The sequence below is a fragment of the Ambystoma mexicanum genome, chromosome 2p (genome assembly GCF_040938575.1).
Source record: "Ambystoma mexicanum isolate Mex_15411 chromosome 2p, UKY_AmexF1_1, whole genome shotgun sequence".
Lineage (NCBI taxonomy): Eukaryota > Metazoa > Chordata > Amphibia > Caudata > Ambystomatidae > Ambystoma > Ambystoma mexicanum.
The window spans coordinates 840,520,830-840,537,960 of NC_090923.1; the positions used below are offsets into that span (position 1 = coordinate 840,520,830).

At 46.3% G+C, this 17,131-nt stretch overlaps 1 protein-coding gene across 12 annotated transcripts in view; it reads left to right on the forward strand.

Annotated features, from left to right (window-relative positions):
* Positions 1-17,131, forward strand: part of CCDC9 (coiled-coil domain containing 9) — a 1,357,226-nt gene that overhangs the window by 353,517 nt on the left and 986,578 nt on the right. For all 12 annotated transcript variants that reach the window (XR_011302042.1, XR_011302041.1, XR_011302040.1 and 9 more), the window contains exon 8: positions 9,228-9,409. Coding sequence is in view for 9 of the 12 variants with exons in the window: in XM_069644545.1 (XP_069500646.1) it covers positions 9,228-9,409 (182 nt within the window). In the remaining 3 variants the exon portion in view is untranslated. The remainder of the gene's footprint in view (positions 1-9,227; positions 9,410-17,131) is intronic.

Here is a 17,131-nt window from a genome sequence, read left to right on the forward strand (position 1 = left end):
ACAAATCAAATGTGGTCTATTGGCGACCATAGGCACAGCACAAATCAAATGTGGTCTATTAGCGACCATAAGGCACAACACCAGGCAAGTGTAGTCTGTTAGTGATCCTGAGGTGCAGCACAGGGTGCAGTGTGGCAGCATCTATAGTACATGGGCAGGGTTAGGAAACACCTGGGTTCGGAGAGCACTTAAGCCAATAAGCCAAAGTGCGGCCACTGAGTATAGGATTGAGCCTAACGCAGCAAAGCTAGAGTGTCATGTATGAGGCAATCTATGAGGCAATCTAAAGGCACAAGCTAGTAGGTGCAGAATTAGGCAATACCTATGTGCTAAGGCTGGTAGAAATTGTGGACGAACAGATTCAAGTTCAAGTTATGAGGCACAACACGCATGGCGTGTGTTCTGCTCGGCTGGACGCAAGCAGTGAGGCCTTAAAGCATTAGGTGCTACGGATGAAAGCCGTGCACTGTGGACGCATAGAAAGAACGCCGTAATACAAAGTTAATAGTATAGGTTAATGGCGCTTGCAGGATTACCTTGCAATGCACGTAGACGGACACCGCTGGTTGGCGGACAGGAAGGTCACTGGAAACGTGGTTGCAGCAATTTGAAGATGGGGACATCGCCTGACGCTGGTAGCCCTCGGTCAGCTCAGTCAGAGCCTTCTCACGAGAGCCTTACCTCGAGGGCCGGCTCTCACCTGCCGGTGAATCGTGGCAGGTATTAGACAAGGTACCTGGCCAATCAGCTTACGCCTATGAACTGTGGGGAAGCAGGCAGAAGAAAGGACAGGCTGCCTTGTTGGCGGCGGCCATCTTAGAGATTGGAACCCCTTGTATGTTCCAATGGTGGGGGTGCAGATTTCCCTGGAATATGGGCACCTGCACGAGAATCTAATCTGGATGGCACGCTGAATGAAAAGAGAAGGCTTCCCACAGCGGATTCCAGAATTTAGATAATTATGCACGAGGGGCTCACAGCAGCTGGTAATATGCTGGTGGCCTTCCTCTGCATCCTGGGCACATTGCAGGGGGGGAGGCTGCTCCTGCAGCCTGCCGCATCGCTGGGGAGCTCCTTCTCCTTCGGTGGTGAATGGTGGGATGATGTGGGATGACTCTACAATAGCCACAGATCTATTGGCGTTTTGCAGCCCGTGAGAATTCCAGCTCGTCGTGGGTTGGCTCAAAATGCAGGTAGTCTTCACACTGGTTGGTCCCACCAGTCTAAGGGAGGAAGTAGTCTGGTTCTGAGCTTCCTTGTTGCTTCGAAAAGAGGGCTGGAGCAGCAGCGGCCACTCTGGTAGCTATGGCGGTCCCTGCAGACGTCCTTCTCTTCAGAATGGATCTTACAGTGGTTGACTCTCGCTTCAGCATTAAGACCCTCATATTTTATGCAGGAACCCAGCCATTCAACATTAATGCTTTTATTCAAACTTGGGGTCGAGCAGTGCTTTTCAGGACAGCCAGCCTCCCAGTTAGAACTGGATCGAAGCAGGCACACTGGAGGGCAAAGACCTGTGGAGTTTCAGTCCTCCCAGACACACTGGCGCCTTTTGGCGGGTTTCACAAAGGGATCTCGGCGAAGACGAGGGACTCCTGCACCTTGCACGGCAGAAGGATCAAGAAAGAACAAAACATCGTGGGTTGGTGAAAAAAGAAGACGGGAACCATTTTGGATCAATGGTGTCCCATTGGTCCCTTACCGGAGCTGCGAATGCAGCATGCATTGTAAAAGTTTCACAGAATTGGTAGAAAAAGTATCCACTGCCACTAGCCACTTAGATTTGTTACTTTAACTAGAAAACAGAAGTGAGAAAAGGGATATAAGGTATCCCCTCAGCACTCCACATAAGGTGGGGTGTGCTGATCTCACAAGAAGTGTAGGTAAGAAAATAAGTAATAGTTCTTGCAAGGAATTGAAATAAAACCAAAGAGCTTAAGGACCTTCCAGCAACACTACACATAAGGGTGCTTTGTGTTGCAAAAGGAAATTACAGATGTCATAGAAAAAGATGGAGGAAAGTTGACTCAATCAAAAGAAACCCCAAAAGTGGTGCCCAGAGTACAAAACAAGAATGAGCAAGTGAAGAAAAAGGTTCCCACTCACTCAGAGTCAGAAAAAAATCAGATGCCCAGCAACAAGTGCCGGGGGACTCACCAAGTGAGGAGAATATCGCACAAGATGGAAATTCTACCTAACAGATATCAGTAGTTAAGGCATTTATGGAAGGGCTTAGTAGACTACAGTGCCCAATTTCAAGTCCAGCTCCTGGATGTGGCTTAAATGGTTTACTTTCTAAACTCACGGTTCCTCCTTTTGAGCCAGTGCATAAAACCAGTCTTAAACATCTTACTTGCAAGCCCTCTAAATTCAAGATCCTTTTGTTATTATTCATAAAGACAAAGGGGTTCTTAGAACGCACCCACGTTATTCTCTGAAATTGATATCGAAGTTCCATTTTAACCAATCCGTAGAACTTCCAGCCTTCTTCCAGAACCCAACTAATTTAGCAAGAGAAGCCTCCGTACATTAGATGTTAGGAGAGCTGTAATGTACTACCTAAACACGACAAAGTCACTAAGGAAAACGGATCAGTTCTTTGTTTCCATTACCACAGGTAGAGAAGGGGATCCTGTTTCTAAAACAGCCATTTCTAAATGGATTATCAAATGCATTGTTAGGCAAAATTGTACGCAGTACCCTTTGGGTGCACTACTGGCAATAGGAACCCAACCTTTGGTATAAGTCTGTACTACACAGGTTTGTACCGTGTTGAACAGCTAGGCTTATCTCAAGAGGGGGTCAATGTGAGCTGGTGGGGAGTTACACAGAGATTCACAGTTCAAATAAACTTACAAACAAGGTTTCTTGATTACACAATTGTTTATTTATCAGTCAATTAGAATAAGCCTTCTTCAGAAAGGAGCAATATAAAGCAACACACAGATACACTCCAAAAATACACACTCGTTTTCTAAATCCGGAAATACCCATTTGGGATGACACACAGGCACTAACTCCACCCTTCGGTGAATTCAATAGCTAGGGTGCTGTTGGCATTAATACATCACTATTGCGTTTAGAATATTCTTGGTAGTAGTGTTAAAGAGAAGAGAGTTCAGAATAAAGCAAGTATTCACACAGTTGTTCTTAAGTAGGTAAGTACTTTCAAAACAACCCCCAATGCAAAGCCAGTTAACCCTTTCCGGGAAGGAAGGCACAACACATAAGCAGACGAGAAGTCCTTCAGGGAGTCAGGCCAGCCAATGTTAGGTTAGCAAAAGTCAAGGTAACTGAAGCACTTCTAGCAGGTTGGTAGAAAGTCTTTTCCAATGTCTAAAAAGTCTTTGTAGAATAGAAGAAATCAAAGTATGGCCACAAGCTGATTAGGCTTGTGAAGTAAAGAAGCTGCGAGCAACTCTACGCATGCAACCAAGCAAGTCTCCAACGAGGAGAAGTGGCTACACAACAAGAGGTAAGTTTTCTTAGACTTTACAGTACCTTTAGGTTGAAGAAAAAGTGCAGCAAATGACTTCTTTTCCTGTGCAGCTCTGCAGATCTCATTGTTTTGGGCCTCAGTCGTGGGGACAAGAGGGAGGACATCTGGGGACTCCTGCACTGCAATGGGACATTCACCGCTTGCAACTGGCAATCTTCAAACAAGTGGCACTTCGGTGTTTCAGCTCCTTGCATCTACCGCAAATAGCAACACAGCTGTTCCTGGCTGGCGAGATGGGCTTTCCTTGCATCTGGTGTTCCGCACTTTGTTGAGGGGCCTCCGGCTCGGCCAGTTCTGCTTCCTGGGATTCCAGAGTATCTTCCTGGAGCTCTTGGCCAGCTTAAAAGCAACGCACACGATCTGGTGTTTCACTCCCTGGTGATCTAGTTCCAGGAGTGACTGCAGTGGAAACTCGACCAGCTTCGAGAGGATGTCCAGGTGGCTTACTTTGGAGTTGATTGGTCCCAGCAACTCAAAGGGAAAAGTCGTCCTTGCAGAGGCTTCTCTGTCGATACGAATTTGGAGTTTCAGCACAGCAGCAGGGCTTCACCGGGCAAACCAATGGTCCAGGAGTTGCAGCAGGCGTCCTCTTCAAGTTCTTCTTTGGATTCTTTGGAAAGCCTCGCATTTTATGCAGCTCGCTCCCATTCATTCTAGCCGAGCTGTCAGTCACCAAGCAGGGTGACTGTCCTTGCCCGACGGCCAGCCGGCCGAGTGCATTCCTGTCTGCTAGGAGCCTAGGCACAGGGAGTTTTGGGCACCTGCCTTGCTTCTTGCCCCGGCCAGGCACCCTGGAGCCAGAGGCTGGCTTCACTCGTGAATCCCGCCAAAGGCAAAATGAACAAAGGGACCAAACCTGGTTTGGCGCACAGAGTAAATCTCAAGAAGGACCTTTCCACAAAGAAATGGCGAAAAAAGAAGACTGGGGCCATTGACAAAAATGGCACCCATGTGTGCTTTACAGTGGATGCGAACGCATCCCGCAGTAAAATCCCATAATGGTAGTAAAAAGTAAAGTGTGATCGGCCATTCAGTGAGGAAAGGGTAACATAAACATTTTACATGAGAAGCTAGACAAAGGGGATACTAAGTAACCCTCTAGCACCCTATTGTAAGATAGTGTGTGCTGGGTCTAGAAAGTTACAAATGTAAGTAAAGTTAATTTCTCTTTACTGCTCTGGCAAACAGTAGTTTATCCCAGAGAAGGTATTTAAACCTTTGGTAAATCTGAAAGACTTCCATGTGTCACTGCACTGAGGGTGCTGTGTGACACAATTTAAAAGATGATGCTTATGGAGTTGGTCAGACTTCACAACCAAAAGAAATGCAGAGTTCAAAATCGCATTAAAATACATGACTGTGGGAAAAAGGGTCTCACTCTCTCCAGGTTAAAAAAATCAAGTCCTCAAAATCCAGCAAACTTGCTGGGGTTCTCTAATGTAGAGGGAATTAGCACGTTTCTGAGAATTCTCCCTAACATGCATCCATATGTTATTCTGTGGCAAAGAAACTGCTCCCTTTCACACCCAGAGCACTCTGGGCTCATGGGCTACTCTGGCCTTTATTGCAAATGTACCTTTAGATGCCATTAGCAAAGCAACAACTTTGAGTTCAATTCACACAGCGTTATTGCTTAGATGCACATTCAAGGTTATTCACAGGTGGGTCAGGTGATGTTTTAACATCTGTTTGCTGCTGTACCTTCCAACAACCCACCCCCTTCAGGTACTGCTTGCTAGGTTATGCAAAGCATGCAAGTCTAAGCAGATCCACTTGCTTCTGAAGGCATACCTTGGACGGTGGGAACAAACCTTGCTTGCCTGGGAAGTCTTCGGGAATGTCCCTGGAACATCCAGAGGTCTCAACAGCTCCCTTTTGCACTATCTCGCTGCAGCCATTACGGTCCCGAGCAGAGCCTTGGGACTTGCAAGATCTTCAGCTTATGCTAGAAGTCGCCAGTCCTTGCATTTGCAGGCTCTCGCAACAAGGGAAGCTGTACTGGAGCTGCTTGTGTGTTCACTGCTTGAAGATTGCATATCAACACTGGACCATGGTGACCCCTGCTTGAACAATCTCTCTGCAATCCCGTGAGGTGTCCTGTAGGGTCTGCCGTGCCGAAGTCTGCATCTTTTCTTCATTTGGGGTTCTTCTTCAAGAAGTTGCCTGGACCTGTCTGGTGAGAACCACAACCAGTCCCAGACCTGAAGTGACCTTGGCATCCTTGACTCCTGGGTTTCCCTCACTCAAACCAAATACAGAATATTGTGTCCCCAGCAAATTGCAGAAGTCCTGCAGTGTCACCTATAAGAATAGTTTCTACCCCTTGCTCCCCCCTACCCCCAGGAAACTTTGGGTGTAGGGCCCTTGTACCGAAACTCCCTCTATCCTGCCCTTTGGTCGCCTCACCTGGGCTGAGAATCCTTTCCTGGGACTTACCTTGGGAATAGGATAGAGTGGGGTGCTTATTTGACTTTAAGTAAATACTCATCTTACTTTGAAGAACTTTCAAACCATAGGCCCTGTACTTCTTCTTATGGCTGGAATTCATAAGAAAGATGAAACGGTGTGTGCCTATTGTACATATACTATGGTTTTTGATTGCATTACTTAACTGGGATTTTTTTTTTTTATTTAATGTTTATGCTTGGTGTGTTCAAAAAGGCTGAATGAATAATAATTATTTTTATATACTTCCTCATTAACCTGAATTATTATTGGTGTTCTATGTGGACTAATTGTAGCTCAAGACCACTCACACTTTTCTTCCACACTACCTCGATTGGGTTTTCAGTAGCCTCTCAGTCTTCCCTATTTACCTTAAATAGGGTGGCCTCCTCCAATCCTCCCCCCAGTAACTGATTTCAGAAACACATCTTAACAGACTTGCTGTTAAGTATTGATATAAATTCATAGCGATGGATAAAAGGTGCATCACTACGTTTTACACTAAGAATTACTTGTTATTAATGCTTCTCTCTTGCGGGCTTCCAGACCTTTACCTTAACCCAATCGTGGGACAACTACGGGAACCACCAGAAAACTGAAACCCGACAGATTCACGCCAGCAGGCAGTCAATATCCAAACTGAGCCTTGATAAAGACACCGAGAGGTCAAAACACATGTCGGCTGACCACAGCCACCATGCTAATAAAATGCACAAAAAACTCACTGCGATCATGGATGTAAAGCGTGAATTCCTTCATGAAAGCACCAGGTATCCAGGTACAAACATAAATCCATCATTAACACGAGGTGTGGGCAAAACCTCACATTCCGGTAACCTCGCAGCTCAAACCAACCAAAACAAATAACTCGAAGTGCAGCGCAAGTTGAGTCAAAGCCTTTTGCCCAAACTGCTTTACTCTTTATTAGTTCAAACTGCTTGCTCTCGGTCTCGTTTCCTGTGAGGGTGCTCCAGGCGGTGTGGCTGTCCTACTGACCAGCAGTGTGGTTTGTCATCTGCCCCCGCCAGCCCCCCGCAGCCCCATGCCCTATTAGTGATTGGTGGGCTTACTTTTGTCCTGCCTCTTTTTGCAGTTGTATTTAGGCTTGGCCTGTTCCCTACTCTCTGTGCTTAGTTTCCTGTGCTGCTGCATGAAGGATGCACGTCTGCTGATCTGTTTATACATTTTCTGTAGATTCCTGCTGTTTAAAGTCCTTACATGACCATACAGGCTGCGTTCAGTGGCTTGGGCACATCCCAGTTTGGGGATTTTTCTGCCTCAGGAAGTCTTAACTGAATTTCCTGAAGACTCCTGCTACCTCCCTGTATTTTCAGGATCATGCCTTCAATGTTAGAACCATTTTCTGGGGGGTTTACCACTGCATCCAACCATTTCCTGCTTGGATCGTCTGCTTGGCTGTGGGTGGCTGCTGTTATCCAGAAGGCTACAGAGTCAACACTGCAGCAGATCTGCTGCTTAGGATGTTCGATGTTGCCGCCATCCATTGTCCCTGTTATGGAACTGTTTTCTATTGAGCTGCCTTCCTTCTTTGTCCACAAAGATGTTGGGAGCAATCTTTATGGGTTCCTTCATCTTTTCCGAGTCTTCCTTGCTGAAATCTTCACTTCAAGCTTGAAGGTGGATGCCTTGTAAAGGTCCATTTCTGAGTCGTCTGTGTCATCTCTTGCTCAGGGTGCAAATTTCTTGCCTCCGATTCTTGAAAACCAAGCGTACAAAAGAAGCCCTCTATTTGCTGCGTTGTTTCAACTTGCTGGAAAGTTTTTGTCAAAACAGCTCAAATTAGTTCATACCTTTTTTGAGCGGACGGTTATTGGTTATACCCTAACCCTCCGAGCTCCCTCTGTTCCGGGGTTGCTATGCTTTGGCAGTAAGACTCCACTGCATTTTCCATAGACATTTCTTGGTGTTCCTTCTGCTCTGCTGCATCCTTCTCTCGAGCTCCTGGTTTGTCAATCGACCTCTGGGTCACTTCTTTGTGTTCTTTTTCCTTGGGGTTGTTTGCCATGGAATCCCCACCTGTGGGGTAGAACTGACTTGCCTCTATTAAAGCAGGTGGCCCTTTGACTGCAATCCCATTTATTTCTACAGAATATTTTAACCTGTCCTGGAACTGTTATTTTCTGGATTCTTGGAAAGACTTTGGGTGTGGGTGTCCTGTCCTTTAGGGGTATGTTTAAGTGCCATGTGTGGATTTGCATATTTTAAATATTATCCCCTAGAGCTTTCAGATTAATGTTGAATGTTGGTGTAATATTTTTCCTGTTGACTAAAATCTCTGATTTCCTTTTTCTCTCATCCCCTACCTATATGTGTTAGGTGCTGGCTACCAGGTCTAGGGCCTTCCACATATGACAGGGGCAGGTTGCGTCTTTAGGGCACTGTACTTAATTATGCAGGCCCATAGCGGCTTTTATCTGCTTGTTAGGTTGACTGGTTCCCTTGTCCCCCACCCATGGTAATTTATGTTGAGCATCTACCTGTAGTAGTGGGCTCACATATAGGAGTCCTTTAAGACATTACCCTTCTTTAGAACGTAATGGGTATCTTTTTTCATTGTACGTCAAGTACTTATTGACCTGATGGATCTGTGTGTCTTAAAGTATATATTTTTCAGTATATCAAAATAGTGTATTTTCTAGAGATGTGTGTGGACCAACTGTACCTTTTTGTGTCCGCCTCGTAACCCTAACGAGAGCTATGCCTTGTTTCTCTGCCCACCTTACTTCACTTTTAAGAGAGGGTTGGCTTCCCTTTCTTGCCAGGTGTGTTAGCCCTGATAAAGGCCAATAGTTGTAGATCCCTCAATATTGCGGAATATAAAAACTGCATGTTGTGAAAAACCTGTATACAATTAGTACACATGTGACTACACTACCTGCTTCGTAACAATGAAACCTATCCTGTCCCTGGGTTTCTTTTAGACCATTGCTTATGACTTTGGGTCAAATAGGGAGCTTACAATATTTTAATGGAGTCTGGGGACCTTCACTTTACAGTTGTAATTCTGAAATTGTTTCTATTTGGTCAATGCCCACACTATATATTAGGACATTTTTCTTGGTGCACTGTTTTGAATAGCAAATTGCCATTTGGGTTTGCTAGTTTTGAGACTTTCGTTTTCTGCTAGAATGTTTATTGGATTTGTGCTAAGCTTATACCTGTTTTAACTTAAATCGTACCTAAAGCGATTTCACTTCAATAAGTAAATTCTTATTTTTAAATTAACTGCTCAAATCTTTTTTTTGTTTTTTTTGTTACACAGGGTAGAAGACCAAGCCCCAGAAGTGCTGGTGACATGACACTATCCATGACAGGAAGGGAGCGAGCAGAATACATGCGTTGGAAGACTGAGCGTGAGCAGATCGACCAGGAGAGGCTTGCGCGGCATCGGAAGCCCACAGGACAGTGGCGAAGAGAATGGGATGCAGAGAAAAATGAAACTATGCAAGTGATACATTCTTTTAAAGTGAACTTTGAAATCAACTTCTTTTACTCTACATTTAGAGTCACTTTATTCCCCATGTCCCTCATCCGATATTTACCTCCTTCTGTTATAAACTTACTGTTACTCATCCCACTTTTAGAGAGCCACATGTTGCAGTGGGCTACTGCACAACTTTCTTTTGGAAAATGCATTTGAGCTTGTTCTAAGCAGAATGCTTGCATCTTGAACAGCTAAACCTTGATCTCAGAATCTTTCTATATATGGAGAGGTAAATAAGGTTCACTTCAATTTAATTACTAGATTCAGAACTAATCTGTGTAGTTTAGTTTTGTCTCTTACAGGTTCCAGGTTAAAAAAAAGCTTTATCTCACTTTCTTAAAATGTTGATTTTTCTCTTCCAAATGACTTCAAAATTATGTATCCCCTGGTTATGATGGTTTCTCTTTTGCTGTTCTTCAATGGGAGGGCACCGGAACCGCATCTAGGTGTTGAGGTTGATTTCCAAAATCAACCCTGGAAGTGGATTTTTGGAGCCCAACCAATTGTGGTGAAAAGGAAAGATGCTTCGGTCTAGCCAAACCCAAATGAGGTAGGTGGCGGGGTGATAACCTAGGCGGGGATGTGAATGTGGTTTAGGGCCACAATTGGTCCACACAGAACACCACCGATAATTCCAGTTTGACAGGGGAAGTACAAAAATATACAATGATTTATTAGGCACATTACACACTAAGCAAATGAAACCTCTAGTCAAAATTTGTCACACACTATAAAACCGATTTATATATTCGCCCTTAGAAGAAAGAAAGCATTTGATTCAATAACCAGTGTAAGACAGGTAAAAAGTTGGGTGCATAAAGTTCTTTAGAATCACTTTAGAGTAACCATAAAACCGTTCCCAAACACTTAGTAAGTCCACACCTAAAATGTCTTGGGGCCTTGTGCCCTAACGTCATCGGTTCCCAAGTTATACTTTTCAGGTAGGTTACTATGTGATTGGGAAACCAGGCTGCTGTGGTCACACCTTATTACTGCGCCAGAAAAAAAATTATGCTGAAGACTAAGTCCAATTGCTGTTGTGTGATCAGAAAGTTTAATTGATCTGCCCTATGGATTACACGTGTTTCGGCAAGGTGCCTTTCTCAAATCAACTTTATTTCTCTTGATCATTACTGGTAGTGTAATAACGGGGATCAATCCCAACTGCAAATATCATTGCCGCGTCCCGCGTTCAAGCGAAGTGTCGCTTTTTTTTTTCTGGCGCAGTAATAAGGTGTGACCACAGCAGCCTGGTTTCCTAATTAAACAAACAGAATTGAGGAACTCGAAGTCTCCGTTCTATGGCAATGCGACAGTGCACATTTTTGCATTTAATCAGGTCGCGGGGGTTCTAAGTGATATCAACCCAAAAGTTCCTTCAAAATCTGTCCATAATATGTGATTGGACAATGCTAGTGGTTATGATTTTAAAGGTCAAAAAGACCAGGAGAGTTCAGGTAAGTAACATGCTCAATCTCAATGCATTAGGACAGGCCTAGGGAGGAATCCTTGACCAAGTTTCCACCAACCAAAGTTAAGAGAGTGTTATAGGGACAGGCATTTACTCTCCTATATATGATGGGGCCCCTAGGGGACCCTCGCGTATGGAAACAAGGCACAATCACCACACACAAACTGATACGCCAGACACGAGGTTCAATTCCCAAAATCTAGGGTTTAATGCAAAGCAAATAGTCTGTCGGCCGACTGGGTCTCACGTCCCGCAACGTGTGTCACCCAGACCTCGTGGGACGCAAGAGAACGAGCATTCTACATCAGTTGCATATATACAAAATGATCATCTTATCATCAGTAGTGACACATTCGAAACCACCCATAATGTATCTTTCTTTGCAATGGTTTCGATGGTTGACAATTATGATGAATATGACACCCTTCAGACATTTATTCAGCAACAGTTTGCAATTTGCAATGGTGCAGACACCATTCTTTTTTTTACGGAACATAATGCTCTTGTTCTTACAAGCAAGCTGCGTGCAGGGGAGAGACACATTCCAGGCCTCACTATCTTCAAGTTTCTATTCGTGGGCTAGAGGTCAGCTCGATTAACAGGGGCTCAGTGAAAGGGAGGCCGGAGAAGAGAGTATAATTCAGCCTTTAACTGTTCATTTCTACAGTTTCTGCTGCACCTGCGTAGTGATTAAATGCCTTGTTGTTCACTTCCAAGGACTTGTGAGGGAGGAGACCGGGGCATTGCTGTCTGGGTTGTCTGGGCTGCATTTCAACATGTAACTTGTGGCCTTGCTCTATGCATGAGCAAGAACGAAATAGAACTCACTTACAGCAAAGCAGTTTGAACAGAAAAGCAAGAAAGCAAAAATTACTAAAATGGCGACTTCTATTCCTACAAAATGGACGCTCTCTGGTTATGCTCATGAGTCGGTACCAATAATGCTGAGCATATGATGCGGTTGGTTTTTGGCCAACAAAATATACCGCCTATGTTATGCGAGGGTAATTTCTAGACTCACATAACCCTATGGAGAAGGAACCGGTACGCTAATCCCCCCCCCCCAACCCAGGCACTTTCTTGCTGAATACCATTGCAAAGAAAAGATGACCACTTCTGCGGAACAGGCGGCCTTGGGACACCTCTAGGATGTGAAGAAGACAAATTGCAACTGGAGTCAGCATGGTCAGGAGTCGACAGGTAATCTTCAATGGACAAACCAAGGCGCAGGCCCTGCACGGTATTCGTTGATGTAAGGTGGCTGAAAATGCAGGAGCAGGCATCTTTAGTGCAAGCTGAAGATCCTCAAGTTCTAAGGATGCGCTTGGAACAGCTAAGTCGGCAGCGAGGTAACCCATGAGAGACCTAATCAGTCCACTGGTTGTCCCAGGGACACTTCCGAAGGGACGCATCCTCGAGCAGGGGAATGAGACTGGTTGTTCCCAGCGATCCAGGGGTTTTAGCACCGACGAGGGTGTTCTTGAGATCCGGCAGAGGACCAAGGCTTCACCTGCAATTCACTCGCCTTGGCGCTGGTTACCACGCTGCTCTTCTTCGTAGGAGTCTTAGCTCCAACAACAATCTATGCAGTAGCTGCAGGAGTCCTCATTTAACCCAGGATTTGGACAGGAAGCTCCTCCTGGTCCAACAATTGGAGGGATTGTTAGGGGAATTTTCCTAAAGTCCCACTTTGAGGTAAGACTTTAGTAAGCTATCCCAGTGGTTTGTAGATCCCCCAACTCTTAGTATCAGTCTGTACTACTCAGAGACCTTGGTAGAGTGGCAGGGCAGTCAGGCTTATCTTAAGAGGAAGAGGTGAGCTTGTAGGCAAGTACACGGAACCCAGTTAGAAATGCACTTCAAAGAAGCACACATACATTTATATTAAAATATAGATTTTTTTTATTTTTACGCAAGTCACTTTTAAACCCTTAGTACGATAAATCAACACACATAGGTATACTTTTCAATACTTTCAAAGGGTCACTAGTTTTTCTGGTATCTGACTCCCGGTGGGACCGGTGGGGTTAGAATCCCCCGCAGTTACCGGCAAGCCAGGCGCTGAAAACTGTGCACGTCCGGCAGCAGCCTGACGTTTTACCGGCATGGCTACCACCAGTCTTTTAATGAGGCCCTAAATCTTGATCCCTAGACAAATGTCACAGTTCTGTTAAGTGCAACAATGTCATTTGGAGTTCTAGCGTTGAAAAACGTGAGCGATAAAAACTGTAGGTAAGTCTAACTCCTAAGAAAAGATGCAGTGCAAAGTGTAATTTTCTTTTTTTAATTAAGAAGCTATATAGTTTATAGAAACATTTAGCCAAACCAAATCATGTCACAGTGCACGCATGCACATAAAGCTCAATCACAGGCAATTCCTCCACAGTCTGTCGGACGGCCTGGAGAGCTCAGAAGTGTCATTTTAAAAACAACACATAAGCAGCGGTCTGTGCACAGTAGTTTGGCAAACATGTGTGAAAACGCAAGTGAAATGTTGTGGAGTACTGTAAATAAAACCATTAACAAGGCCGGAAAAAAAGTTGTCAAAGTACCAGAATGCATTCTGCAACTGGTTATTTAAGTGAATAAACTGCATTCATGTAAAATGTAACCTCTAAGGGCACAGACAACTGTACTATAAAAGTGGCAATAGGGAGAAAGAAACCTGAATCGAGCATCAGCCAGCATTTAACTGGTAACATATGTATTCTGCTCATGCAACCTTCCCCAAAATGAGATAGTTAGGACTGGATTTCTATATTGTGGCCTGGTGGACAGATGTTATAGTAGGCCAACCTAGTTAGTGAACGGGGACAACTCTGGGAGCTGTAGCCAAACAATCAAGGTAGCATGGAGAGTCGTCAAGGCTAAGTCCCAGGAAGGGGTGAGTCTGGTCAATGGTCCACAAGTTAAGTAATCAAAGATTACAATTAGACCAGCAGCTATAAAAACACTATCTTTATATATGGCCAAGCAAACACTGTAGAAATGACTGAGCAGGTAATTCTATCGCACAAACTAATAATAAAATACATATATACAGTCCAAGAAGCCAGTGTAATAAACCCACAATACTGAAAGCAAAGGTATAGTTAGATCGGCAATGTCGTCCTTGAATACAACCCTAACTTTAGAAGTCCAACCCTAAGTTGACTGGGGCATTGTGACCTGAGGTTCTCAAAGTTACAAGTAGTTTTGTAAGGCAGGAAAAAGTTAGGAGGGTCTTGGGGATGGAAAAACTGTTTCAGCAGTCAGGTAAGTGTCTATTCTTGTGAATGAAACTGTCCCCAGATTTGAGTGCTTGCGCGCACAAGCAATGGCAAAGCCAAACTAGTGTAAATGTTTTAAAAGTTAGGAACACTTTTTAAAGGCGAGATAGGGGCTCAAGGAAGTACGACTGTAACTCACGAGACCCCTCCCCCCCCCCCCTCTGGTTTCTTTTGGGACTTTGCATGTCTTCAGAGGGTTGTCGGGGGTCGCTTTTCCTGCTGTTTCTTCCAGTCTTTGGTTCCCAAGAGTTCCAGGTTGTTAGGTATGAATTGATGTCACACTGTGTGAGACTGCAAAACACTTCTCCAGCATGGGGTCTGGCATTGATTCACATGCTCATGAATATTCCCCGTCAGGCTGGGAATCCTTGGTAAAGAAAAAATCAGTTTGTTTTACTTCTGAACTGTCTTTCTCCTAACAACCAATCACTGGTCTGTGGGTCATGCTGCCCCAGCCAATGATTGCCACCTACCTAAGCCCCTCCTCTGGCAGCCATCTTCAGATTTTTACCGCACGTTCAAGTGTTGGGAGTCCTTGTGCTATAGCTCTCGAGGTTTTACTGCGTTTTGCGATTTTCCTAAGAGTTTTGCTCTATTTTTTCGATCAATCGAGCTTCAAGCTCCATCAATCGGTTGCAATTTATGGAATGTCTTTTCAGAAGATGAACATTCCCTGTGCTTCTACTGCCTGCATTCGTACCCGACGCATGTGGAGGACGACTGCGTGGCTTGTCGGGAGATGGTGTCGCGGACCGACTGATGCAAACGCCTCAACGAGTGGCTGCAGGCCAAGGCCCCTGCTCTGGGTGAGTCCCAGCAGCATGCCTTCCCTGCCCAGAAGAAGAAAGCTGAGCGGTATTCTAAGACCTTTCAGGGCGCTCCTTCTGCGGTCGCCCAACATAAGGCTAGGCACTGCGAGTCCGCTTCCTTTGGGAGCGCTGTTGCAATGGGCTCCTCGGCGGTCAGGGCGAGTTCAGCGTCTCCAGCACCTTTGACCACGAGCCAACGCTAGCGATCTTCAAAGAAGAGGAAGTCTGACCATCCGAGCAAGCTCTTGGGGAAGACCCAGGCCGGCCCTGCAGAGAAGGCCAGGAGGGAGCGGTGCCCGACCCTCCCCCTAAGATGAAGGCTGCGGACTTGGCCAAGAACGTGAAGGCCAGATGCGTCAGATGAAGGCCCACACTTCCATTGAATTGGTGGCATCGTCCCTCGCAAAGGCTGCCGTGGCTCATCTGCAGGGCACGGCCCTGAAAGCGAGAGGATCCCTGCCTGTCGGGAGGGAATCCTCTTTCCAGCCCATTGAAAAGACTCTGGAGAAGATGATACCCATCATTTCACCAAAACAGACTCCCTTGGTCTGGTGCCGGAACCATCAGAGAAACCACCATCCAAGAGGAGGAGAGTTCACCCCTTGCCTCCCTCCCTCCCCCCATCTGCCCCCCCGCCCTCAAAGGATGACACGATGACGATGGGCACTGGCACGGACGACGACGGTGGCCTGGGGGAATCTCCCGTCGCCGCCTGCCAAATCCTTACCGCCCGACGAGATTCCACTCCATGATCTCCAGGGCCTCAGAGCTGTTTCAGCTCGCCCCGCAGGAGAAGAAGAAAGCGGGTTTACTTTACCAGCGCCGGGAGGTGAAGAGGAAGACCGTGCTTTCGATCCCACTATTGGATGACATTTGGGACGAGGAATTGTCCCTCATGAAGAACCCTTCATTGGCTCTGATAAAGAGGGATCGATACGAGAAGAAATACAGAGTGCCGGACTCTGCACCTAAGTGCCTACGGTCCTAGCCGTCTCCGGACTCTGTGGTTTCGGCGGCGGCCAAGAAGTAGTCTTCAGGCTCCTCCTCCTCGTTGGCGGCCTCCTCCCATCGGACGGTGAGGGGAAGAAGTTTGATGCCATGGGGCAAAGAGTGATCACGTCGGCAGTGACGACCGGCAAGCCTGCCAACGCCCTCGCCATTGTGGCGCGTTATGACAGGGAACTTTGGTTCAAGATGGCCCCCCTCTTGGACTTCCTTCCTTACGACAAGAGGGCTGAGGCTTTGGAGATCTTACTGGAAGGCCAGGTGGCTTCGGACCATGCCATTGCAGTGGCCACAGACATTGCCGACACGGGATTCCACCAAATGGGCAACAGCATTTGCCTTCTTCGGCATGGCTGGCTGAGGGCCACTAATTTCCACCAGGATGTCCAGTCGAATGTGTTGGACATGACCTTCGATTGGGACAATTTATTTGGAAAGACTGTGGACGAGTCTCTCCAGACCATCAAAGCGGACACTGAGACGGCTCGTGCCTTGGGCACACCTCAGCTACGACGGCCATCCTTTCGGACTTCTTGAGGAAAATCCCAAAGTGCTTCTAAAGGATTCAGAGGAGGTACTTCGTCTTACCGTCAGCCCTCCCGCTCGTTGGTCCAGGAGACCTACAAGGGTTCGTGCCAAGTCTGGAGGTGGAAGTCGTCGCCAAGGCCCCCAAGGCGGCGCTTCAACGTCAAAACAAGATTGAACCCGCCGTGGAGTCTGGCCCCCAACCGTGCACCCCAGTGGGCGAACTTTGTCAGTGTATGGAAGTCAATCTCAACCGACCGTTGGGTGCTGGACGCTCGCGCCCATGGACACACCCTCGAGTTCCAACGGAAGTGTCCCCAGATGCCACCAGTATCAGGAAAATCACATCCCTCAGCTGCTGCTGGATGTACGGGCCATGCTAAAAAAGGGGGCGATGAAGCTCGTCCCAAAGAGGCTCCGGAGTGTACTCTTGTTACTTTCTCGTCAGAAAGAAGACTGGCGGTGGGAGGCTGTTAGGCAGAAACCTGTGCAGTTCCCTTAGAGACCACTGCAAAAAGTTTAAGACCACAGGAGTAAGCAGTAAACCCAATTGGTAGCCGTCTGCACCACCCAGATTTACCTGGTAGCTGTGGCTGAGCAGTC